Raw genomic sequence first — 26,873 nt, 5'->3', positions numbered from 1 at the left:
AAGAGGTGTTTAGCTAACTCTTACACAGAGATGAAACCAAACAGACCACAGAGCTCACAGGAAAAATGAGACTGTATTCATCATTTCCATGGCTAGCCAGAGTGGTGAGATATATTTAGCCTGTAACTGAAGCATGGTTAGTTACTCAGTCTCGTATCTGCATCTTGTGCTGATAGTGAAAAGGTGACTAGATCTAACCTGACATCTGAGGCAATCACACATCAGCAACTGTGCAGAAAAAAGGCACTCACATTTTCAGACTGCTTTTGAACTAACCCACCCCTATTCTTTGACAGACTTTGTTCCTTCTAAGGATATTTTTGTCCCTAAAGTAATTTTTTAGGTAAAATTAAAGTAGCTGTACAACTTTTATTTTATTTTTTTTCCCCTGCAAAGAGCTAAGAGGTGCACCTGAAGCTTGAGAACTGTAGCATCCCTAAAGCCAGGTGTGGGCTGGGAATCATCATTCATGACAGTTGTGATTTTAAATAAATCCTTCCTTTTTCTGGCATAAAAATTGCTAAGCAGTGGTAAGGAAGTGGGAGGGCTCTGATTCACAAAAATGATGGCTTACTTTCTGCAATTTTCTGCTTGTCATTTGGAACAACGAGGTACATAATAACAGCTGACACTTCTGTAGAGCTTTCCAAGTGAGATTCTGGAATCATTTTGCAAATATGAAAGCATTGGCTCAGCCAGGAAATGTTGCTCTCCTTTCAGATAAGAGGCTAGGCTACTTCTAACCCCACATAGCAGAGGCTGGATTCTCAGAGGGGCTGCAATCTCAACGGAGTATATCACCAGATAAAAAGGTCTTGCTCTCGTCCTCTGGCTGAGCTTCAATCATGCAAGAAGGCGGACTCCAGGCCCTGCTACGTTTTAGGAAAGCACACTGCAGAACTGACCAAGTTTGTTCACAGTCCATTGCTATTGACAGTTCAGAGGAGCTCTTCTTGTTGCCAAGGAAAAAGCAATTCCCATCCACCAGTGGTATTTTGTTCTGGAATTTTACAGCCAGTTTATGCCTCTTTTGTGCCCTCCTGGATTCATAATGGACAGAGACACACACAAACCAATTCTTGAGACCTTCCAACAGGCTGCAAGTAAGAGTAGCTGAAAAACACCTGTGCTGCTTTGAAAGTGTAATGCTTTGTGTATAGTTTCCCCCTTTCCATACAAAAGTTTTAGGATATTAAGGCTATTTTTCCTACATGTGAATTTTCTTCTATTACCTGGAACATTGAAAACACATAGCAGCTGCTCCACTTGCACTAGCATGAGTTAGGATTACTCACAGTGTTCAACTACTTGGTTGTCATGAACAGCAGAAAAATAAAAAAGAGATACATGACAAATCTAAAATTCATTTGCAAATAATTAATCATTACAAAGATGGACCATGACTCAGCTTGTTGCCCTGAATGCTGCCTCGATGGGAGGTTATTTTGTTAGAAAAGAAAGAAGCTGCTGCAGCACAATAGCGTTTCTCCCAGTAGTCTGATGAGACATTAAGTTGAAGGCTGTAGAAAATTAGTTTGGTCCTCTAAAGCAGTGTCAGCCTTGCAGGGCCTCATATCTAACTGCTCTGGTGATGCAGGTCTGCTGGCTAAGCTAGGGTAAAGCTCTATTCCCCATGCTCTTTCCAGAGTGTATCTCACCTTCCAGGTATCATAATGCTAATTTCCACTCTCCTCTATCCTAAGGTTAACTGCTGAGTACCAGGAATCAGTTGTCCTTTATGTCTGCTAGGTCACAGCTACTTTTGTGACAGCCTAACAAAACAATCAAAAAGGACACACTGGGGTACTGCTTAACCAATAAAGCACAAGTAAGAATCAGTGCTGCTTACAGCTTGGACTGCTCAGCTGGAGTGGTTGTGGAAGAGGACAGTCAGTAACAACCAGCTTGGCATTTCACATCTGTGAAAGGGTTCCAAACCACAAGCATCCTTATCTAGGTGAGCTGAAAGCAGAGATGTGTATGTGTGACATGTAACCTTATGTCATGATGGACTGAATGTGCCCAAATCCACCCAGAAGCCGAACAGCCCAGGGCTTTATTAGCAATGGAGTGGGTGATCACCCAAGCATTTGGCTGTTGCAACCATAAACCCAGCACCTGTTGCTGAACATGGGATGAATGTCAGATGCCAGAAGCCAAATGGTGGGAAGTTTTTTGAACAAGTCTGTTCCAGTTCCTGAGCTGATGAACAGGAATAATTAAATATATATTAAGAAAAAAAATATACAGGCTTCATGTCCCCTCCACATACCAGCTTGGAAAAGGAGTGGGGTTTTTCTTAAGCAGACAAACAAAAGCCCATCTCAAACCTCTTAGCTAGAAAATTTCAGTTAAAGCAGAAGGTTCTAAGAGGAACCTGCAGTCTTTTCCTGAAGTCTTCCCACAAAAGGCTCTAACAGGAACAATTCTGGCAGTTTAAAATTCCTCCAGTTAAAAGGTAACCTCCAGAGAGTCTTCCTTATTGCCCAGTGAAATATCTGGGAAGGAAGTCCTGTCCTACTCCTCATATGCTTCACTGATGCTACAGCAGTCAAGCAAACATGTAAAGACCATTACATCTTAGGGATGTTTTAGCTTTGAAAGATCCATCTTTTAATTTTTATTTTTTTAAAGTAGTGAGTCAAATACTGACATTCCTTCCAGCTGCCTGAAAAACAAAAAAGGGAATTTATACTAAAAATATAACAAAATCATAGAATCAACCAGGTTGGAAGAGACCTCCAAGATCATCCAGTCCAACCTATCCCCGAGCCCTATCCAATCAACTAGACCATGTCACTGAGTGCCTCATCCAGCCTTTTCTTGAAGATCTCCAGTGATGGTGACTCCACCACCTCCCTGGGCAGCACATTCCAATGGCCAATTACTCTTTCTGGGAAGAACTTTCTCCTCACCTTGAGCCTAAACCTCCCCTGGTGCATCTTGAGACTGTGTCCTCTTGTTCTGGTGCTGGGTGCCTGGGAGAAGAGACCAACCCCCTCCTGGCTACAACCTCCCTTCAGGTAGTTGGAGAGAGCAATGAGGTCTCCCCTGAGCCTCCTCTTCTCCAGGGTAAACAACCCCAGCTCTCTCAGCCTCTCCTCATAGGGCTTGTGTTCCAGGCCCCTCACTAGTTTCATCACCCTTCTCTGGACACCTTCCAGTACCTCAACATCTCTCTTGAATTGAGTGGCCCAGAACTGGACACAGTACTCAAGGTGTGGCCTGACCAGTGCTGAGTACAAGGGAAGAATAACTTCCCTTGTCCTGCTGGCCACACTATTCCTGATACAGGCCAGGATGCCATTGGCTCTCCTGGCCACCTGGGCACACTACTGGCTCATGTTCAGCCTACTATCTACCAACATCCCCAGGTCCCTTTCTGCCTGGCTACTCTCCAGCCGCTCTGTCCCCAGCCTATAGCACTGCTTGGGGCTGTTGTGGCCAAAGTGTAGAACCTTGCACTTAGTCTTGTTAAATCTCATCCCACTGGCCTCTGCCCATCCAGCCAGCCTGTCAAGATTGCTCTGCAGGCCCCTCCTATCCTCCAACAGATTTGACACCTGCTCCTAACTTGGTGTCATCTGCAAACTTACTGATGATGGACTCGATCCCCTCATCCAGATCATCAATAAAGATATTGAACAGGATTGGGCCCAGCACTGATCCCTGGGGGACACCACTAGAGACTGGCTACCAACTGGATGTAGCACCATTCACCACCACTCTCTGGGCTCGGCCCTCCACGCCCAGGTTAAAAAAGGTACAAAAGCACTGAATCCTCCAGTGCTTTACTCCAAGGCTTTCTTGACATGAATGCTTGTGATCACCAAATCACTCTTGTTGGAAAAGATCTTCAAGACCATCAAGTCCAACCATCATCTAAACTCTACCAGGGCCACTACTACACCGTATCTTTGAGCACAAGAAAACCAATGGATCAAAATTTCTACACCACAGGAGGCTGGGAGAGACTATCACTACATCTGCTGTGTTCTTATGCTGCCCTGAGTTGCACCTTCCGCTGGTCAAGCTGCTGTGGAGAGAACACAAAGCCAGACAAGCACCTTATGTCTGGCCACCTTCCTACAGCATGTGGCTTGAGATACACAAGCCATGTTCCTGCCTCACATACAAGTGCTTAGGATTTATCAGGTAGGTAGGAACAAATCCTGGCAGATTGCTTACATTCTGTGAACTAAGTGGCTGCACTTTAATAAGTATTAAACACACAGGAATGAGAGTTCAAAAGAAATCTAGCAGCCCACCAGGCTGTCCATCCACAATGCTTTCTTGTCACATTATTGTATTCAGTAAGTGGTTCCATGAGAATATCTAAAATTCAGCTGTCTCAGAAAAAAATCAAACCCATTCAGTTGCAGAGAGGATAGTTGCATTGTTTGGGCTCTATAATGACTGCAGTCTCTACAAGTCTGCAACACCTACCCATCTGAGTCTACACTGTCCATCTTCTTAGAACTTTAATAGCCCTGACAGGTGTTTGTGAGGTGTGTCGTCTGCAATGGGCTCATCTTGAATTGAGAATGACAAGAAGGAAAACAACATGGCAAAGACTAGAGGTCATTAGACTCCCTTCAAGAAAGGAATATGCATTGGAGGTCTTCTCCCCTACGGGCTTATTTGCATTTTACTTCCTTCTTGCTTTGCCAGTACAGCTGAGTCTTGACCTTCAATGCAGCTGCACTGCCAGTCCTCTGCCAACTCTTAATTGTGCTGTCTCACAATACTTGTACCATTTGCACAAACAGAGACAAGTGTGACAGCAGCAAGTTAATTTTCCTTCCATAGAAGGATCTGAACTCTACCCTAGAAGCATGAAAGGTGCCTGAGTCAACCCATTAAATTTCTCCTATCTCCTGACACCATTTAATTTCTCATTTTAAAAGATGTTCCTAATTATGTCTTTTGGGATTTGAACTGAAACTTTCCTTGTAACAAAATGAAATCACATTTCTTTTGACAGCCCAAGCATATATAGGAAGAACTCAACAAGATAAAGGGCTTTTGCCATTAGAACATGGAATTTTTAACTAGTCTTATACCTTAGAGCATGTAATTGTTGATTATTACATGCAACAGAAGAAAAGCTATTGGGCAACTCACACTAATGTTATTTACAAAAGAAGCAGAGTTGAAGTAGTTAACAGCTCCAAAGACAACTTCTTTGGATGTGCTGTGAGCACAGAAGAATATTGTGCTAGCATATACAAGTGACACATGTATGAAATAGAATGAAAATGCACAGAACCCCACAGGATGAAGAGAGGAGCTGAGGATGCTGGGACACCTACAGGTGGGTACAAGTGGAAAATGCGCACATTCACAGCAGCAGGACATATCTAGTGTGGTGGGCAAGGCTCTGAAGACCTTTCAGCTGCTATGCCTCCTGACCATTTCTGATACGACTGCCACGCAGATCTCAAAAAAGGGAGAAAGAAGAGGCAGAAGAATTTAGTAACAGTGAAACCTAAAAGTTAGAAAAAGAGCAGCTTGGGCTTTCCAAGGCAGCTAGCTGGGAGAACAGATGGCACCTGGCCATTCACCAATTCTGAGGCAGGTCTCAAGTAGTTAATTAACGCTGAATTTTAAAGCAGCTTTGCACAAATGTATTTCTTCCTTTGTTCCTTGCTCTCGAAGGTCAGCTGCAAAATCATTAGAATTCATTTATTTTCTGGAAGGACAGACCCAACAAGAATTCTGCCTGGAAGAGTACCCAAGTTTTAGACCGAGAATGTAATGGATAAAATTGTGAGCACAATTAAAATAGTCATAAATGTACAACAAGGAAACTTCTGCCTTCAGGTAGAAATACTCAGAATGTACCACAGATCCTTGTTTAGGAAGTCTTAATCTACAAGGTGTCTGGAGACAAATGTAACAACACAGTGCATGAAGTAAAACCAGTTTATTTGATTCAAACTCGGCCTTACCTGTTCCTGTTCCAGTTGGGTCACCCCCTTGGATCTGCAGAATTAAAATAATGGGTTATATATGCATCTGGGTGAAAGATATTAAATACTTAAAAGCCACTTCTGCTCAACGTTACATAGAATCATAAAATGGTTTTGGTTGGAAGGGACCTCCAAAGGTCATCTAGTCCAACCCCCATGTGGTCCAGGGAGACCTTAGAGCGGCCTTCCAGTACCTGAAGGGGGCTACAAGAAGGCTGCAGAGGGACTGTTTCCAAATTAGAGAAGAGCAGATTTAGATTGGATGTTAAGACCAAGTTCTGCACCATGAGGGTGGTAGAACACTGGCACAGGTTGAACAGTTGAGGCCCCATTCCTGGAAATCTTCAAGGTCAGGCTTGACAAGGCTCTGAGCAACCTGACCTAGTGGGGAATGTCCCTGCTGACTGCAGGTGAGTTGGACTAGATGACCTTTGGAGGCTCCTTCCAACCCAACCCATTCTATGATTAAAGTACCACAACTTGAAATTCATCTGTTGTCTAAAGTTTCAACCCAATGGAATTTCAACAGGCCACAGCATTATTTATCCAAATTAGCATTTCTCTTTCTCCCCTTCTGTTCATTAACCACCCACCCACAGCTTGAGGGAGATAACTAGAGCTTTGCCAAGGCAATGACTCTCAGAGGCTTTGTCTGGAGCACCAGCAAAAGCACTACTCAATGCAGTGATGCTCTAAGTGACAATATTAGTCAGAGACAGTTGCTAGTAAGACTATCAAGTTCAAATTTAGTAAGTCAGGATCATCCTTGTTCTGATAGCATATTTATTATATATTTATTATATATTTACTACAGGTTGTCATGCATGAAGAAACTAAAACTGAATCAAGCTAACTAAGTATTTTGAGGACCTCATATATTGTGAATTCCACAGCATATGTTCAATACTTACCACAAAGTTACGAATTGATCTGTGAAAAATTGTTCCATCATAGTAGTTCTTCTTACACAACTTGATGAAGTTTTCACATGTTCGGGGTGTCTAAAAGACAATTGACTTGATTAAGTGAAACCTTTAGACAATCAAATTGGTCACTGCTTACAACTACCACTTTTCATTTGTGCCTTACAAAGAACCTATCATAAAGTTGAGGAGGAATGATTTTCTCTCTACAGAAAAAATCTCCAACCAGCTCTTTCAAAGCATACTGGAAAGACACACAGAGTGTTAAACAAATTAAACCCAGCTCTTCCAGTTAGCAAAAAGAAGTGCTGAACACTAACTCAGATAACATGACCTCCCAGTGAAAGCAGGCAGTCTCAGAGACCTTGTGGTAACTTATTGTCATGCATCATAATCCTGTCCCAAAGGTGGACTTCATGCACTGAAAGAAGTTAATTTCCCAGATGCATTGCCAGCAGATCCAGAGAGGTGATTTTGCCACTTTGCTCTGGTGAGAGCTCATCTGGACTACTGCATCCAGGTCTAGAGCCCTCAATATAGGAAGGACATGGACCTGATGGAGAGGGCCCAGGGAGGGGCCATAAAAATGATCAGGGGGTTGAAGCACCTCTGCTACGAGGACAGGCTGAGGGAGCTGGAGCTGGGGGTGTTCAGCCTGGAGAAGGCTCTGGGGAGACCTTAAAGCAGCCTTCCAGTATCCAAAAGGGGCCTACAGGAAGGATGCAGAGAGACTGTTTACAAAGGCCTGCCGTGACAGGATGAGGGGCAATGGCTTCACACTAGGGAAAGGCAGATTTAGGATATCAGGAAGAAGTTCTTTACTATGAGGGTGGTGGAACACTGGAACAGGTTGCCCAGGCAGAAGGTAAGGCTCAACAAGGCTCTGGGTAATCTGCTCTAGTCCCTGCTGACTGCAGCGGGGGTTGGACTAGATAACCTTTGGAGGTCCCTTCCAGCCCAGACCATTCTGTGATTCTGTGAATAAGAAAGAACCTGACTTCTCTGTTCCACCACTTCAAAGAGAGCATATTGAAGCTAACCAGGAAAAAAGTATTTGGTCCTCTTCAGCACTTGGCACTAAGAATGAGACAGACCCTACAACTCCCTAGACCACAGGAAAAATAAAAAGACAATCTGTTTTCAAAAATCCACGTCTACTTAATTAACCTTCAGTGGTGTAAACACAAACCCAGCCCGTTTCCTAGACTTGGCCATGCTTTCCAGCCCCACTGTGGATTGTGTACATAAAGGTACTGCAGTCTTACAAAAGAAGAGATCTAACTAATCTGAGTTGTTACAGGCCTTGAAAAATATCCTTATTGTTGTATGTGCTTGAATGTAAAGCCCCAGCATGAGTCACGATGCCTGTAAACGAACACACACAGGACTTAAAGCCTCTTTCTGAAAGAGACTGATTCACTTTGCATTGGTATGACATCATTCTTGGTCTGAGAGCTGCAGAGACAGAGTGAGACTGAACCATGCAACCTGAAGTGACTTAAAAGTACCCCCCCAAAAATAAAAGGCAACCCTGACGAGGATCATCTAAGGATGACATAATCTGTATCTCTTTAAAACCAGATCCATACAGAACTTCACTTTTCTGTGTTTTCTCATCTGAAACACAATTATTCTCACCCTTCTTTTCTCACACTGAAATGTCTCTTAATTAGCCAAACAAATTCAACCTGCCATGATAAATTCTTTATAATGATCCCTTCTTAATTACTTTACACAGATACAGATGACAGTTGTCAGCTGGGCTAGAACTGGGAAAATAAACAAATTCTAATGCAATCTTATCCCAGCTATTTCTGAAAGAGTGATCAAGCATTAGAACAGGCTGCCCAGGGAGGTGGTTGAGTCACCATCCCTGGATGTGTTTAAAGGTCATTTAGATGTGGTGCTTAGTGATATGGTTTAGTAGTGAACTTGGCAGAGTAGGGTTAATGTTGGACCTGATGGTCTCAAGGCTCTTTTTCAGTCTGAATGATTCTGTGATCTCAGATTTCCTATGTAATTCATTACTGAGTTAAAATGGCAATGGTACCAGAATGGTTTTATGGTAGAATGCCACTGGGAAATGTATTTTGGTAGCACCCCAAGGACAACTAGTAAGTAAATATCTTCCATGAAAATTGTTTCAAGCAATAGGAGGTTTTCCTACAGTTTCCATTTTATAGAATAATTGACAAATTTTCTTTCAATGTTCAAGAAGGACCTCAGGGGACTGCCTGAGAGAGTTCAGCACAGAGCCACAAAGATGCTGAGGGGAGCGGAACATCTCCCTGTGAGGACAGGCTGAGGGAGCTGGGGCTCCTTAGCTTGGAGCAGAAGAGCCTGAGGGATGCCCTCATTCATATTGATAAAGATGTGCTGGGCAGCAGGATGGAGCCAGGCTCTGCTCAGTGATGTCCAGTGGTAGGACAAAGGGGCAATGGGTACAAGCTGGAGCAGAGGAGGTGCCACAGGAGGAGGTCCACTGTGAGGGTGCCAGAGCCCTGCAACAGGCTGCCCAGAGAGGTTGTGGAGTCTCCTTCTCTGGGGATATTCAAAACCTGCCTGGATGCGTTCCTGTGTGACCTGCCCTAGGTGATCCTGCTCTGGTGGGGGGGGGAATGGACTGGATGATCTTTTGAGGTCCCTTCCAACCCCTAACATTCTGTGATTCTGTGACAACACCCTAACAGCCTTCATCCCAATGCAGTGCTACCAGTTACCACTCATGAAAAATGTCAGTAAGGATAAAAATGAGTTAAAAAAAGTTCTTTACAAATTGGAAATATAATCAGCAGTTTATAGCCCAAGGCACTTTATCTCCTGAGAGCCAAGGACTCTTTGGAGAGAGAGACATAGTTAATATGTTCTCGGGGGGGAATACAGCAGCCTGTAATTAATTTTTTAAGAAAAATGAAATCAGGCAAAAGACTGAGCCCCCTAGGAATACATTCCAAACCAGAGCTGGTAACCCAGTACAGCTCTCCTCTTTATTTTCAAAACACAATTTGTAAAATATACATCAAAAAACCTTGCTCTAGTCATGTATTTTTTATGCAGGACTTCTGCTGACCCTTTCCTCTAAATGGCTCTCTACTTGTTATTCCTTTTTCCCAGAAACAAGCTTGTTGTCAAATGCAACTGCAGAAATGTTTAGTCTACGTGAAATAATAATATCACTGCAAGGTTTTCTTTAAATAATTGCCACCAAATGGGTTCCCATGGTCACCTCATGCATCAGACAGACACATTTGGCAGGTAAGCAGCTCCTTAGCAACATTACCCTTACCTTTCACAGGGCTTTTTTTAGACACAAATAAAAAGGTGTGCATTCAATCAGTAATAAATGCTAGTTTCAACCATGCAGCTGATCTGGGATGTCATCCAGAGGGACCAGGACAAGCTGCAGAGGTAGGCCCAGGTGAATCTCATGAAGTTCAACAAGAGGAAGTGCAAGGTTCTGCACCTGGGCCAGAACAATCCTCACTATCAATGCATTCTGGGGGAGAAGGAGACAGCAGCCCTGAGGAAAAGGACTTGGGGGTGCTGATGGATGAGAAGCTGGACATGAGCAGGCAGCGTGAGCTTGCAGCCCACAAGGCCAATCACATCTTCAGCTGCATCAAAAGATGTGTTGCCAGCAGATCCAGAGAGGTGATTCTGCCACTTTGCTCTGGTGAGACCTCACCTGGAGTACTGCATCCAGGTCTAGAGCCCTCAATATAGGAAGGACATGGACCTGATGGAGAGGGCCCATAAAAATGATCAGGGGGTTGAAGCACCTCTGCTATGAGGACAGGCTGAGGGAGCTGGAGCTGGGGGTGCTCAGCCTGGAGAAGGCTCTGGGGAGACCTTAAAGCAGCCTTCCAGTATCCAAAAGGGCCTACAGGAAGGATGCAGAGAGACTGTTTACAAAGGCCTGTGGTGACAGGATGAGGGGCAATGGCTTCAAACTAGAGAAAGGCAGATTTAGACTGGGTATCAGGAAGAGGTTCCTTATTATGAGGGTGGTGGAACATTGGAACAGGTTGCCCAGGAAGGTGGTTGAGGCTCCTTCCCTGGAGGTATTCAAGGTGAGGCTCGGCGAGGCCCTGGGCAACCTGGGCTAGCTGGGAATGCCCCTGCTGACTGTGGGGAGGTTGGACTGGATGAGCTTTGGAGGGCCCTTCCTGGACCTGTCTATGATTCTATGATCTAGAATCTCTGTCTCAGATTATCTGATCTAGTCAAAGCAGTTGAAGTTCTTGCCAAATCTCACACTGCCAAACACATTTCAGGGACCTTTCAGAGCAGTATCCTGTCCAAAGTAGAGCAAAAAGGCTGGAGGTTCGTGGGGAAGGTGCAGGTCCTCATCATGAAGTTACATTCTGCACTGACCATACAAACAAGGGCAGTCTTTGAAGTCTTTGTTACAACTACAAAGGCTGATGAGAAATAAATATAAACAAACCTGACTGCTATTTGAGTGTAAGATCTTGTGGGAGATGTCAGACTCCAAGTCTTGGAATGTAAAGCTGTCTACTCCTTCTGAAACTTCCTTAACACCTTTTGCCTCACACCGTTTCTGAAGGAGGAGGGGAAGGTCAAGGCCCCTGGAAATGCAGAAGTGCAGAAGGCACCACCAGTTTGTTATTGCCTCACTACTGACAATGGGGTCCAGGCTCTCTTTTTACTTCTGGCTGTTCTTGTCTCAAACTGACCTCAACAGCAGCAGCTGACTTTCTCCCCTTTATTCATTAAACAGGAAATGATTTAAATTATTTTAATCTGCTGACTATGAGGAAAATGCCACCTTAATTTGTTAAAGTGTTGATCTGAAAGCCACCAACAAGAACAAAGGTTCTGCTTTAAAACATAGAATGGTCCAGGCCAGAAGGGGCCTCCAAAGGTCATCCAGTCCAACCTCCCCACAATCAGCAGGGACAAATCTGCTGCAGCATCTCTTCAGAGGGGTGCAATGACAGTCCTGAGAAGTCAAACTTAAAAACTGGGGAAGGCTTTCATCTCCAAAGAGTGTGGTAGGACAGGCCTGACAAACCCTCCTTGTCTTCAGACAAGTTGGGACCATTTAAATGAACAGTGTCTCTGTATGACGTCCTTCAACTTAAACCACTTTTCTCTCCCAATTACAAACAGTAAAATAAACAAATAAATACAGTCTCATTTATACCAAAAATGAGTCTTCAACTCCAATTATGCTCCTTATTTATTTTGTAGACGCCAGATAACTGTCTTTCAACTGCTGAAAATTCACACCCAAGGCAAGTGGTAAAATTTTAATAAACAGTTTGAGACAGGAATCCAGGAGAGGTCTATATCCCAGAAGATGGCACAAATGCTTTGCTTGACTCAGAGACATGCATATTTAATAAGGCAATGGTTTCTCTTTATGTTTAGCTAACACACTTAGTAGGTAAGTCTACATGGCAATACCAGCCCTGGTGGCACTTGGGCTACTGGGCCCAAACAAATTTCAGAATTGAAGAGAGATTGCCACTTGGAACACCCATGCAAACACAACAGGGGAACTTATGGCTGCCTTTCCATACCTGAAGGGATTCTACGGGAAGGCTGCAGAATTTTCATAAGGGTGTCTAGCAGTAGGACAAGCAGGAATGGTTTGAAGCTGAGGAAGAGTAGGGTCAGAATGGACCTTAAGAAGCTCTTCAGTATGAGGGTCGTGAGAATCTGGATTAGGCTGCCCAGGAAGGCTGTGGATGCCTCCTCCCTGGGGGTGTTCAGGGCCAGGTTGGATGAGGCCTTGAGCAGCCAAGCCTGGTTGAGAGGTGTCCCTGCCCATGGTGGGGAGGCTGGAGTAGATGAGCCTTAAGGTCCCTTCCAACCTATGCCATTCTATGATTCTCAGAGACTGATTGTGAAATCATGGTTGCAGGGATCACTGAAGAAAGCAATACACAGTTTAGAAAATCAAAACAAAATGGGAAAAAAACCCTGACTATAAAGTTCAAGGAGAAATGCAGATTTTGTTTTGTTCCATTTCTAAGCATTAACTCAGCCAATTTTAGTTTCATTTTGCCAGAAATGGTGGCGCCAATCCAGTGAAAATTCATCTCTCTTGCTGCACCCTGAGACCTGAGAGGTAAGACTAATTAAGCCAGGTCACCATCTGATTTCTCAGCTTGCAGCTCTCCTTTCTCATCAGTTAAAATGGGTCATTATGGTTGTAAAAGTTAACTCAGCATTTGTATTGGGCAGCTGAAAAGCCACCCAGAGGTAGATGAAAAACCTGTGGCACTCCTGTTGCCAAGGTACAGGAGATGGGAAAAGAGTCGTTGCCATGACTGCAAGGAAGAAGGCTTTACAATGTGAAGAGCTAATCATTTCAAAATGCTCCATCCCTGGGGGATCTGCATGAACCTTAAAGAGAAATTTCACACTAAGCATTCAGAAGCTGTCATTCACATGTCTGTATAATTTCCTTGTGTTAATTCCATTTCCCTTTCATTTCTTTTTGTCTCTCTAAATTGGATGATCTGTAGTAGATGCACTAAACAACGCAGCCTTGATATGTGCTCATTAACCCTATGTTTCAAAGCAAAGATAATCTGAAATCCTGAAAAGCTCCTTCCCCACAAATTAAAATGGCATTCTGTAGCCTTCATCTTATCACACAAATGCCAGAATCCCACTGTTAAGAGACACAACTAGTGATGGATATTTTGAAAGCTACAGATGACGCCTGCAGTCTTTTTAACACAGATTTTGTGGTTTTTGTTTTGCTTTAGTCCATTTACATACCTCATTTACATACCTGTGGTTTTTTTTTACATAGAGCTTTTTCACTCTTGTAATTGTTCATTCTAGCAACTCTTCTAATGCATGAGCCTATAAAGAGGTGATTTGATAAGGTTTAAGCTCCGTTCTTCCCATCCCTTTCAATCTGCAGCCCCACAGGAAAGAAGATGTCCTAAGAAAAGCTTGGATTTAGGGCTTACTCAGAGGCAAGCGGCATGGAGTGGTTTCAGGAATCACCATGTATTGGGTGCTAATATCTGTTCCCTCCAATGAGTCATGGAAAGAAATTGGACACATGTGGACATATGAATGTTTCTAGTGTATTTCTGTGCACTATACTGTACTGGAAGGGGATCTGAGCTACCTGCTTCACTGTGCACTAATTGACTAGGAGCGCACTCCATTTGTTTCAGAGCAAAAAGGCCCAAGAAAATCCCAAACTTCACAAAGCTCACTGCAAAAGCATGGGGAGAATTTCACTGTGGGAAGCCTAGGACATTTCCTACAGGAGAAACATTTACTATAGTCCTGAACATCACCCCCTGCCAGCTCCACTTCCCTGATAACAGTTCCCCTACATGCCAGAAGGGGTGAGCCAGTGACAGGTTCTGGTGGCAAAGAGCAGCTGCCTATGATGGTTCAGTTCAGAAAAGACACAGTTCATAGAAGGGACACCACTCTCAAATATGCTGGGGTCAGTTTGAGATCTATGATCAGAAGAGCACAGTTTCAGGCAGTGAGCACTGGGAGACAGAAAAGAATCAGCACTTTGGGGTAAAACACTTGACCAGACTCTTAAAAAAGACTCAGAACGAGCAACCTATGCCTCAGGTAAAAGACTGTTGACTTGATAACAAACATTTGCCTGTATCGCTACTTCAAAGCTTCAGAGCTGCTTAGAACACAGAGCAGAATTATTGCATTCTCATTGCACAGAAACCCACTATAATTTAATTAGCTGTTTAGCAAAGATTTCTAGCAGAGAGCTAAATTTCACTTTTCAAAGGCATTTCTTCCACAGTACTGACATTAAAGATGCTAAACCAAAACTTTTTCAAAGCCTAAGCAAGATGTTCAGCTTAGATAAGCTGCCAATAACAAATGACATACACCAGTTTTATTTTTCACTGGTGGTTTTTTTTTTTGGTTGCAAATATAGGGACAATCAATCAGTTTAGCTGAGCACAACTCAAGTTAAACAAGGCATCTAATCTGTCAGTGTTAACTATTAACTCTCCAGAGTCATCATCCCTAGCCACAGCCATGACTTTTCCTCTATTGTTTATTTATTACAGTGGGAGAAAACAGCTCTCTCCTCTCCCTCAAATTTGTCAGTCACAGGAGGGTTGAGGAGCTTGTCAGACAGTGCAATGCAGGGCTGGGTGCTGATGAGGATGGAGCAGCAAGGACAACATAGCACCAGTGGGTACAATATAAATGAAGATGAAACTTTAGCTGCCTGAGCAACCTCTAGCAGCTGTAAAACTTAAGAGTATCCCAGACCCCATGATGGCTTCCTGGCATTTTGTCAGTCTGCAACTGACTGCACATAAATTCTACCTTTTCAGAAGATGCAAACTGTAACCACTTCCACGCTAGACAGCAAAGCTCTGGTAGCTGTCAGCCTCCCAAGGTCATCCTGCTCTCATCAGAGGAGCCAAGGTATAAACACGTCAGAGAAAGATGAAGAGCAGCAGCTGTGTAACTTCAAACCACCCCCCTCATCCTCTGGTTTGGGATCCCTAAGTGGCAGACGCAGCTGGTATAGGATGCCTCCACTGTCAAATGTCACCTAAACAAGTGACACAATCCAATAACAATTGATTCCCTTCCCAGATACAGCTTGTCAAGAGGCTGGGGAGGTAGAAAGGTCCAAATGTGCAAAAAGCCTTCCCACCGATTACCCTATGACAAAGGCTGCCAGGAAGCCATGCAGAGATGGACAAGGGCAGCAAGCCCCACAGTACAGGGACAGGCTCACAGGGAGGTAGCTGAACACCTTTCTCAACCTCACACTGAATGTCCTGTTCGGGCATGAGCAGTGGGGAACATTAAGGACTTCCACTACCCCTTCATTGCTGTAAAAGAGCACTGAGGACAAGCACACAATAGCAGCATCCAGATGAGGCATTTCTCACATCAACATGTTTCTTCTTTCTCAAACATGGCTGCTTTGACCCCCAAATTAAAAATATTTAAGCTATTGGCTTCAGAACAACCTAGAAGTGACCTGTCGGTCAATATGGCTGTGCAGAGCCATTCCACTGCCAACCACAAAGAAGAGCAATAGTGCCATTGCAGCACCTTGAGGAAAAAGCACACCAAGAAATAACAAACATTTGTATCCAGCTGTTCTCCTCCTGGAAAAAGACAGTTTGGGGTTGTGGTGGGTTAACGCCCATCCTGAAAACAGGGTGAGGGGCTTGAGAGTGCTTTGCCCTCCCTGCAGGGTGTTTTCCCCCTGGGAAAGAGAGTCTGTTCCACTCCCCCCTCCATGCCTAGCTAGGGTATAAAAGGGAGGACATTGCAGCCATTAGCTCTCCTTTTTGGCTCCTGCCCCTCCTGGAGAGAGCTACTGCAGCTGCCTTCCTGCTCCTCTGCCACGTGGTTGGGCCTGATCCTTCTCCTTGCTGCCACCACGCCTCTTCAGAGAGAGAGACTGGTTTTGTATTCTTGGTTTTTTCCCCCTCCCACCCATCCTTGTTCCTTGCCCTTGTGTACCTTATCTGTTATTGTTGTACATATATACACTATAAAATATATATATATATATTTTAAAGAAAACTCTTTACCTCTCTACTTCCAAGCTGACTCCAAATTATTTCTTGGTGGATTTGCTCCTTCCCTTTCCTTTTTTTTGACTCTCTGTTGGGAGAGAGGAGGGGGGAGCAGGGGAAAGATTCTCAGCCTTGCCCCCATCTGAGCTCTTAACTCCCAGTTAAGGCTCAAACCACTGCATGGGCTTTTTTAGTTTCTTTTGGCAAGAACTTTCAAGGTTAGAAGCTGCACCTATTCCTACGATGCTCTGTTGCAATGAAAAAAAAATGATAGTGTACTAAGTCATTTGAAACCATATCAGGATCACATTCTTGATCTCCACAACCACAATACTGAGTCAACAGAGACCCTGGTAAGACATCAGCCAGTTATCTGCCATACAGTGCCATAATGACCCTGACAGAATGGATGCTTAAGTAAGAGAGAACATGAGGGATTCAGAAAGCCTGGGGTATCTTATCAGGCCAGGAGGTCAGAAGATTTTTTTTTCAGCAACTCATTTCTTTCCCACTGAAAATGGATTAGAAGTTTACAGGCTTCTGATCTTCAGAGTAGTCCCTCACACAAAAGGAGAAATGATTTCAAAGAAGAGGGGCTGGATTACACATTTATAGATCACAGGCATATTTAACAGGTCAGAGGGCCTCAAAAGATTGAAACAGCAGTATTTGTAAAATAATGGCTTCTTTAGATAGTTACGTCAAGACATCATCGGTAAGCACAGTTTGTCAGGTCCTAAAACCTCAAAGAGCATTTCTGGAGTGCTGGATGGAGCTTTGAAATCCATCTCACATTCTTCTTTGTTATGCCAACTTGCCCTTAAACCTTAATAAAACCTGAGAGACAGGTGAGTTTACACAAACTGCCATGACAGGTACAGATCAGCACTCAGCTGCTGCTATGGGCATGTCTTTAACCACCAGATCAAGAGTGACCGCTTGTATGAGAACTCACAAAAGAGAGATGTGAGAAGCACACCAAACTACCTGTGGATCATTTTGACAGGCTGTTGTGGTCTGGTTTTATATTTATGTATTTTTTTTAACAAGTCATGCATTTCCATGCCACAATAAAGCACAAGCACTAAACAAGAAAGCTTCAAAGCAACCTAGAGGCAAAGACAAGAATGTTTATTCCCTTTCACAGGTACAGAGACAAGGAGTCTGCTACTGTCTACTCTTAGGCAGGGCTGCTGTTTCCAACAGGCAGCCTAGGTTATTTGCATAGCTGCACTCCAGCAATCAGGCATCTTTGAAACATGTTACTGCCTGGGAATTCAGAATGATGCCTACATTTACTGCTCATTATGAAAGCAAAAACGGGATGCCACTGACTTAAAAAATCCCTAACCAAACCACACAGCCACAGCAAGTTCATGGCAAAGGCTTTACCAGCTCCTAGTTCTCCACTTTAACAGTTGCACCACACTGCTTTTGCACTTCCACATCCAAGTCAGTTTGACTTTATGCACAAGATAAAGCCTGTACCCTACCTTAGGAGGCTGTTCCACTACAAGGTGTAACTGCATCACTAGTAGAGTAGAATACACATGGACTGGGTTGTTCTGCCTAAAGAAGAGAAGACTCCAGGAGAGACCTTAAAGCTGCTTTCCAATCCTGAAGAGATCCTACAGGAAAGCTGCAGAGGGACTCTTCATGAGGGTATCTAGCAATAGGACAAGGGGGAATGGTTTGAAGCTGAGAGAAAAGTAGGGCCAGACGGGATGTTAGAAAGGAGTTCTTCAGTACAAGAGTGGTAAGACTCTGGAATAGGTCGCCCAGGGAGGTTGTGGATGCCTCCTCCCTAGGGGTGTTCAAGGCCTCAAGGGAGCAGCCAAGTCTAGTTGAGAGCTGTCCCTGCCCCATGGTGGGCCAGTTGGAGTAGATGATCTCCAAGGTCCCTTCCAACTTGAGCCATTCTATGATTCCGTGATGATACTGGCAGTTGTTCCTTGCAACATCCTGATTAAAGCAGCTAAAACAACTGGAAGAGAGTGGGAAAATCATAGTGCCTAAACCACTGAAACCCAGTGACATTCATTGCCTTTCATCAGTTATTTCTTTTCTTTATTTGTTTGGCAATGCATTAGACTAGAGCTGAAGGAATAACACTTGTTGGATGCTGTTAAGTCTCTGTACTGCCAGAATGTTAAAAAAAAATTTGTTTCCAATTAGTGTATACAACAATTGAGGCTTCTGCCCAGCTGAAGTCAGCTTCCTGGAAAATGTCCCTAACAAATGGCCATCTGATTAGTCCCCATCAGGAGGAACATACTGTATCTGAGTGAGAAGACTGGGAGAAAAACAAACGGCAAGACAGAGCACTAGGCACAGCACTCTGATGTGGAGACAGCAGTGCTGCACCTTTGCTCATTTGAGGCACACACTCAAAAGGGAGGAAAAAAAAAATATTCCAGTTTATCTTCTAAACTCTTTTTATTGCTTTTTCTTAGGTCAGTGACTTAAGTCACACATCATCTTTCTGAAACCTAAGTGAAGTTTTCTGGTGCTCTGAACAAGTGATTTCAAACAGAGAAAGTACCTGGATTCTAGACCTATTTCATGCTCTGCTTCTGAATTCTGTCACAAAGTAACTGATGACTTCAATCACATTGCAGTGCTGATTTCCTGCCCTAGATCAATACAAAACATTTCTTGATTAGGTTTTTGGTGTGGGGGAAAAAAAAATTCTCATCACTATCAATCTCATTGATTGGCACCGTAAAGTACTAGTATATGAAGAGCTCTAGATTTATTTCTAAATAAAAAAGTCACATATGGACCAAACACCAAACAATCCATGCTGCCAGATAGCTCTCAGAAAAGAGGGAAAAGAAAGGGAGCCCAAAGAGCTGTGAAGGGAGAGGCAGTAAGAACCCAAGGCGGGTGCTGAATACTGGGTAGACTTCAGAAGCAGACTGCTGAGAGCACAACTGCAAGAATATTTTGCTCAAATACAGTCCATAAGCATGAAAATACAATTGACACAGTAGACAAACACTCTGAGGCAGCAAGTATGTCACTTGCTGTTGTCTACTTCAGCAAGAAATAGACACCTCAAAGTGTGCATTGAAACCTAACCCACAGGGCTATTTTAAAATGTAATTTGAATGTTGCAAGTCCTACCTCCGGACACAGGTACTCATTTGTCACATTTATATAGCAACTTCATCCCCAAACTTCCTAAAGCATTTCACAATCATGTATTTGCAGTCCTGTGTAAATACAGCCACTGCTATGGGTGGCTTCCATGATAACCAGAGCACAGAATATCACTCAGCAACTAAAAAAAGGAGCCTGTAGTCAGGCCAAGACAACAAGTGAGCAGGCTGTCTTTAAAAAGAGAAGCTAAGCTCCACTCTAATGTGGCTTATAAATCATTCACTTGCTCCTGTAGTTGCACCACTTTAGAGAGCAGAAGGATGAATTCTCCCAATCACACACATTTTGTCTGAATTCAAGCAGCAATGACAACCTAATACTGTTATTTACTCTCAGTGGCTCAAGCAGCACAGACCTATATGTTGAATCCAGAGGTCCCAATTTTGCTGCTGATCCCAGTGTGCATAAACACAGTGCTTGGAGCTAAAATTTTTTCTCCCTTTCTTTCTGAAAAGCTGAGGTACTACCCATGCAAGATATGTTAGAAAAGTCAGGCACCAAAAATGTTGGGCAAACATTATGACAGAGTCCAGGCCCCCTGACTGCATTTAAGGACCTTTCCCAGATTGTGCACTCTTTCAGGAAAACCAAATCCTGCATATAAACCATTTCACTACACAGCTTCAAGTATCAACCAGAACTGGCTCAACCTGTGCACAGAATAAACCAGAAGAGCTGATAAAAAACTTGGTATGTGATTAATTAAGACTATTGTACATATTCACAAGCAGGGTGAGCTGGATGTGTTTAGAAAGGCTTCATTTTGGCATTTTTCCGTTTTTTTGTGCCTGTCTCAATACATCCATTGCAGCTGATCTGTGTGTTTGTGACATATATTTGTGTTACATGTTTGTAAGGATAGGCTGAGGTTGTTCAGCCTGGAGAAGCCTTCAGGGAGACCTAATAGTGGCCTGCCAGTAAAGTAGAACGGAGCAGAGTAGAATGGAGTAGCGGAGAATGGAATTAACCAGGTTGGAAAAGACCTTCGAGATCATCAAGTCCAGCCTGTCACCCAACACCACCTAATCAACTAAACCATGGCACCAAGTGCCTCATCCAGTCTCTTCTTAAACACTTCTGGTGATGGTGACTCCACCACTGCCCTGGGCAGCCCATTCCAGTGGCCAATCTCTCTTTCTGGGAAGAATTTCTTCCTAACATCCAGCCTAAACCTCCCCTGGCACAGCCTGAGACTGTGTCCTCTTGTTCTGGTGCTGGTTGCCTGGGAGAAGAGACCAGCCCCTGCCTGTCTACAATCTCCCTTCATGTAGCTGTAGACAGCAGTAAGTCCTCCCGTGAGCCTCCTCCTCTCCAGGCTAAGCAACCCCAGCTCCCTCAGCCTCTCCTCATAGGCCTTGTGCTCCAAACCCCTCCACAACCTTGTTGCCCTTCTCTGGACACACTCCAGCAACTTTCCTAAACTGAGGGGCCCAGAACTGGACACAGGACTCAAGGTGTGGCCTAACCAGTGCTGAGTACAGGAGCACAATGACTTCCCTGCTCCTGCTGGCCACACTGTTCCTGATACAGGCCAGATTGCAATAAGGCTTCTTGGCCACCTGAGCACACTGCTGGCTCATGTTCAGTCTACTATCAACCAGCAGCCCCAGGTCCCTTTCTGTTTGGCTCCTCTCCAGCCACTCTGACCCCAGCCTGTAGCACTGCATGGGATTGTTGTGGCCAATGTGTGGAACCTGGCACTCAGATGTGTTAAATCTCATACCCTTGGACTCTGCCCATCTGTCCAGCCTGTCAAGGTCCCTCTGCAGAGGTCTCCTACCCTCTAACAGATCACACCTGCCCCCAGCTTGGTGTCATCTGCAAATCTACTGATGATGGACTCAATCCCCTCATCCAGATCATCAATAAAGATATTGAACATGATGGGGCCCAGCACTGATCCCTGGGAGACACCACTAGTGACTGGCTGCCAGCTGGATGTGGCACCATTCACCACCACTCTCTGGGCTTGGCCCTCCAGCCAGTTCCTAACTCAGCACAGAGTGCTGCTGTCCAAGCCAGGGGCTGACAGCTTGGCCAGGAGTTTGCTGTGAGGGATGGTGCCAAACACCTTGCTGAAGTCCAGGCAGACTACATCCACAGCCTTCCCCACACCCACCAGGCAGTCACCTGACCATAGAAGGAGATCAGGTTGGTTAGGCAGGACCTGCCCTTCCTAAATCCACACTGGCTGGGCCTGATCCCTTGGTCATCCTGTAAGTGCTTTGTGATTGCACTCAGGATGACCTTGCCTGGCACTGAGGTCAGGCTGACAGGCCTGGTTCCTCCTTCTGGCCCTTCTTGTGGATGGGCATCACGTTGGCCAGCTTCCAGTCATCTGGGACCTCTCCAGTGAGCCAGGAATGGTGGTAAATGATGAAGAGCAGCTTGGCAAACTCATCTGCCCTAGGATGGATCCCCTCAGGTCCCATGGACTTGTGGGGATCCAAGTGGCTGAGCAGGTCTCTAACTACTTCCTCCTGGATTACAGGGGAACTACACTCCCTGACTCCATCTGCCAGCTCAGGAGGTCAGCTGTCTGGAAGACAACCTATCCTGCTATTAAAAATTGAGGCAAAGAAGGTGTTAAGTACCTCAGCCTTTTCCTCATCTTTAGTTACAATATTCCCCTCCATGTCCACTAAAGAGTGGAGGTTGTCCTTGCTCCTCCTTTTACCATTAATATATTTATAAAAGGATTTTTTGTTCTTCACAGCAGTGGCCAGTCTAAGCTCTAAATGAGCTTTTGCCTCTCTTTTTCCTACATGACCTAGCAACATCCTTCAACATTTCATAGGTAACCTCTCCTTCCTTCCAAAGATGTACCTGAAGGGGGCCAAAAGAAGGCTACAGAGGGACTGTTTACAAAGGCCAGGAGCGATAGGATGAGGGGCAATGGTTTGAAATTAGAGAAAAGCAGATTTAGATTGGATGTTAGCAACAAGTTCTTTACCATGAGGGTGGTGGGACACTGGGAACAGGTTGCCCACAGAGGTAGTTGAGGCCCCATCCCTGGAGATACTCAAGGTCAGGTTTGATGAGGCTCTGAGCAACCTGATCTAGCGAAGGACGTCCCTGCTGACTGCAGGGGGATTAGACTAGATGACCTTTGGAAGTCCCTACCAACCCAAACCATTCTATGCTTCCATGTTTGCTCTATTTGCACTGAGTTACCTAAAGTGCCTAACCTCAGTGTAATACAGGAAACCCAAAGTTAGAAGCACAAAGTCCTTATATAGTAAAGGCAGAAACCCAAGTCCCTCCCGGAAGAACTGATTTAATAGACCTAGGCTGATGACCTAAAGTGGATGTTGTCAAAACCTCCTCCAAGCAGCAAGTTTTTCCTACTTATTCTAAATATATATTTTTTTCCTCTCCACAGTGCCAAGGGTCTGCTTAATTCACCCAGATTTAATTGACACAAAGAAATGAAAGAAACAGATGGGTAGAGGCCAGGGTTCAAGCAGGTCTGGTTGTGTAACACAGCGCACACCTCCAACGTGCACAGGGGGAAGCAGTGTGCGTGAATGGGAGGTGTGTAGGAATTCATCTGGAAAAAAGGAAACACAATGGGTATCATACAGAATCACAGAATGTTAGGGGTTAGAAGGGACCTCCAGGCATCACCCAGTCCAACCCCCACTGCCAAAGCAGGATCACCCATGGCAGGCTAAACAGGAGCAGGTCCAGGCAGGTTTTTAATGTCTCTGGAGAAGACGACTTCACAACCTTTCTGGGCAACCTGCTCCAGAGCTCCATCACCCTCACCACAAAGAAGTGTCTCCTCACCTTGAAGTGGACCCTCCTGTGTTCTAGCTTTTATGCTTTGTCCCTTGTCATATCACTGGGCACCATCAAAAAGAACCTGGCACCTTCATCTTGACACCCACCCCTAAGTTATTTATAGACATTGATAAGATCTTCTCTCAGCCTTCTTCTCTTAAGACTAAACAGCCCCAGGTCTCTCAGTCTTTCCTCACAGCAGAGATGTCCGAGTTCCCCAGTCATCCTTGTAGCTCTTCACTGGACTGTCTCCAGTAGATCCCTGTCTCTCTTGAACTGGGGAGCCCAAAACTGGACACAGTATTGCAGGAAGTTTATAATGGGCAACTGAGACAGGGTCCTCAGGCCTGAGTGGCACTGGTCACATATGGCCAGAACACCCACACTGGTAGGAATAGCTGCAGTCAGCCTGCATTCTCAGAAGCCAACTTGAGAACATATGGCAAACCAAATGATCAAGGCAATCTGCTCATTATACTTCTTCCCCCAAATATTGCTGTACTAACATCCTCTGCTTTTTGCCTTATGACCTAGTGTTACTATTTAAGAGCATGGAAAACACCTGCAGGGTTGACAGGCACCTACAGAATCACTGGCATGACAGCTGCTGTGGAGATTCTCATATGGTTTCCATAGGTCAGCTTGAGATGTTTACACATATCTTGCTCCTTACACATGTGAGAGAAAGGAAGAGAAGGGGGAGCTAGCAGTCTTGCCCTGTTTGCTCCTTTTTCTTTCTCCAAGGCTAAAAAGGATGCATTCTCCCAGTGCACCTCTGGATTTCATACCAGCCACTCCAGCTCCTAGCCAGCACCACTGTCCTTAAACTCTGTGAGGGTCACAACCAGCAGAAATGTTACCATTTGAATCCCTCTTCTCATACTTCAACTTCCTAAACCCTTCAGACCTATAACCCCCTGAGATAAAAATGTCAGTAAACAACAGAAGGTTTAGGCTTTTTATAGTGAAAACCTTTTTTTTTTCCCTTTTATAGATGTGGTTGTACAAATAAACAAGCAACTACAGTGGCAGGAGGTGCTGTCTCAGACATCACTGGTCTTGGTCTAGCATAACTCTTGCCATGTTTATTATTTTAAGAGTCACAGATTTCCCCCAGAATCAGACTGCACTGACTATAAAAAAATTGAGGCTGTTGGGGTTTAGAATGAATGTCTTCCTCTTAATTGCAACAAGAAGATGTTTGAAAGCTTGAACCTTAGAAAGTGAAGCTAAAAAATGAAGTAAAAAACCTATTATAAGGTTTTTAATTTAGTTTTGTCCTGTAAAGCTCAGGATTTAGAAGGAAATTAACTACTTCTGGGGATCTTAACTATGTGTACTCAGGCTGATAAGACTGCTCTTGGTTCTGCTGAGGTTCTTTTCCTGGTTCTGCCAGTAACCTGCTGTGAAACCTTGGGATGTTCACTCTTCTCTGTGTTCTCCCTTCTTTTTTCTCTCTACTTTTCTTGTCATTGTTTGGGTCACTATAATCCTGACCCTTCAAAAGTCTAAATATGTACCTTGACACATTGTAAGGGGTCCACTAAAATATATTGGACTACTCACAGAGAACAGACACCTTAGCAAGATCTATAAATATCTGAGGGGTGGGTGTCAGGATGAAGGTGCCAGATTCTTTTTGGTGGTGCACAGTGATAGGCAAGGGACAAAGGATACAAGCTAGAACACAGGAGGTTCCACCTCAACATGAGGAGACACTTCTTTGTGGTGAGGGTGATGGAGCCCCCTGGAGCAGGCTACCTGGAAAAACTGTGGAGTCTCCTTCTCTGGAGACATTAAAAACCTGCCTGGATATGCTCCTGTGTGGTCTGCCATGGGTGATCTTGCTTTAGCAGGGATTTTGGACTGGATGATCTCTGGAGGTCCCTTCTAACCCCTAACATTCTGTGATTTATACATAGAGTAGCATAATATATAACATGATATAATGCATTTGACAGTGGAGCCTTGTGTATGTAATGAAAAGGCACCAACACAACTGACAGCTGCTTATTGATCTCTTTCAACTACACACTATTCCTTTCTTTGGACATTTCCATTACCAGCTCCTGTTCTGTTTGTTGCTTAAGAAGACTGATTTTATGGGGCACACATACCATATCACAGTGCAGCTCCAGGTTCAGATCTCCTTTATTAGTGTGAAGTCGCACATAGCCCTTCTTCTTCACGTATTTGTATCGCACAACATCTTCTTCAATTGCAGCTGTATCAAAGCAAAGGACAATAATTAGCTTACTCTTTAATCTTCAGAAATCATCAGAAAACAAATTGCTAGATTCTGTTTTCATAGAATCCTAGAACAGTTTGGGTTGGAAGGGACCTCCAAAGGTCATCTAGTCCAACCCCCCTGCAGTCAGCAGGGACATCCTCCACTACATTAGGTAGCTCTGAGCTATCAGGGATAGGGCCTGAACTACCTCCCTGGGCAACCTGTGCCAGTGCTCCACTAAACTCATGCTAAAGAACTTGTTCCTAACAGCCAATCTAAATCTGCTCTTCATTAGTTTCAAACCACCGCCCCTTGTCCTATCTCTACAGGCCTTTGGAAACAGTCCCTCTGCAGCCTTCTTGCAGGGCCCCCTTCAGGAAGGCTGCTATTAGGTCTCCCTGGAGCCTTCTCTTCTCCAGGCTGAACAAGCCCAGTTAGAATAGAATAGAATAAACCAGGTTAAAAGAGACCTTCAAGATCATCGCGTCCAACCTATCAACCAATCCAACCCACCTAAACAACTAAACCATGGCACCAAGCACCCCATCAAGTCTCCTCCTGAACACCTCCAGTGATGGTGACTCCACCACCTCCCCAGGCAGCCCATTCCAATGGGCAATCACTCTCTCTGCATAGAATTTCTTCCTAACACCCAGCCTAAACCTCCCCTGGCACAGCCTGAGACTGTGTCCTCTTGTTCTGGTGCTGGTTGCCTGGGAGAAGAGACCAACCTCCGCCTGTCTACAACCTCCCTTCAGGTAGTTGTAGAGAGCAATAAGGTCACCCCTGAGTCTCCTTCTCTCCAGGCTAAGCAACCCCAGCTCCCTCAGTCTCTCCTCATAGGGCTTGTGTTCCAATCCCCTCACCAACTTCATTGCCCTTCTCTGGACATGTTCCAGCAAGTCAACAACCTTCCTAAATTGAGGGGCCCAGAACTGAGTGGCCCTCCTCCACTCAAGCACTATAGTGGTAGCTGGCATTTTCCTGCTCATCCGCACCCACCCTATACTTGCCACTAACCCAACTGCCTGTCCTCCACCCCCTGATGGTTTTCATGGCCCTCCTCTGGATCTCCTCCATCAGGTCCATCTCCTTTCTGACCTCCCTCTCGGGGGCACCGAATCTTCAGGGACTGTACTCCACAATTCATCTACGATAACCTCACATTAATCTCTGTGTAACGCTTTCCATTAGAGAAAACCACCAAATCCTTCAGAGCCAGCAATATCATCTATATTTTTAAGTCACAGAGGCATTCATTACAAACTGCAAT

General features: G+C 44.6%; 1 protein-coding gene across 1 annotated transcript in view; it reads right to left on the bottom strand.

The window, feature by feature from the left end:
- Nucleotides 1–26,873, bottom strand: part of PPIL2 (peptidylprolyl isomerase like 2) — an 87,227-nt gene that overhangs the window by 22,238 nt on the left and 38,116 nt on the right. Inside the window, exons 12-14 of the mRNA XM_054173063.1 lie at nucleotides 25,488–25,594; nucleotides 6,884–6,973; nucleotides 5,952–5,985 (exon numbers count right to left, since the gene is read on the bottom strand). Coding sequence (XP_054029038.1) covers nucleotides 5,952–5,985; nucleotides 6,884–6,973; nucleotides 25,488–25,594 — 231 coding nt within the window. The remainder of the gene's footprint in view (nucleotides 1–5,951; nucleotides 5,986–6,883; nucleotides 6,974–25,487; nucleotides 25,595–26,873) is intronic.

Source organism: Dryobates pubescens, chromosome 25, assembly GCF_014839835.1.
Source record: "Dryobates pubescens isolate bDryPub1 chromosome 25, bDryPub1.pri, whole genome shotgun sequence".
Lineage (NCBI taxonomy): Eukaryota > Metazoa > Chordata > Aves > Piciformes > Picidae > Dryobates > Dryobates pubescens.
This window is presented reverse-complemented; position numbering and strand designations above follow the sequence as displayed.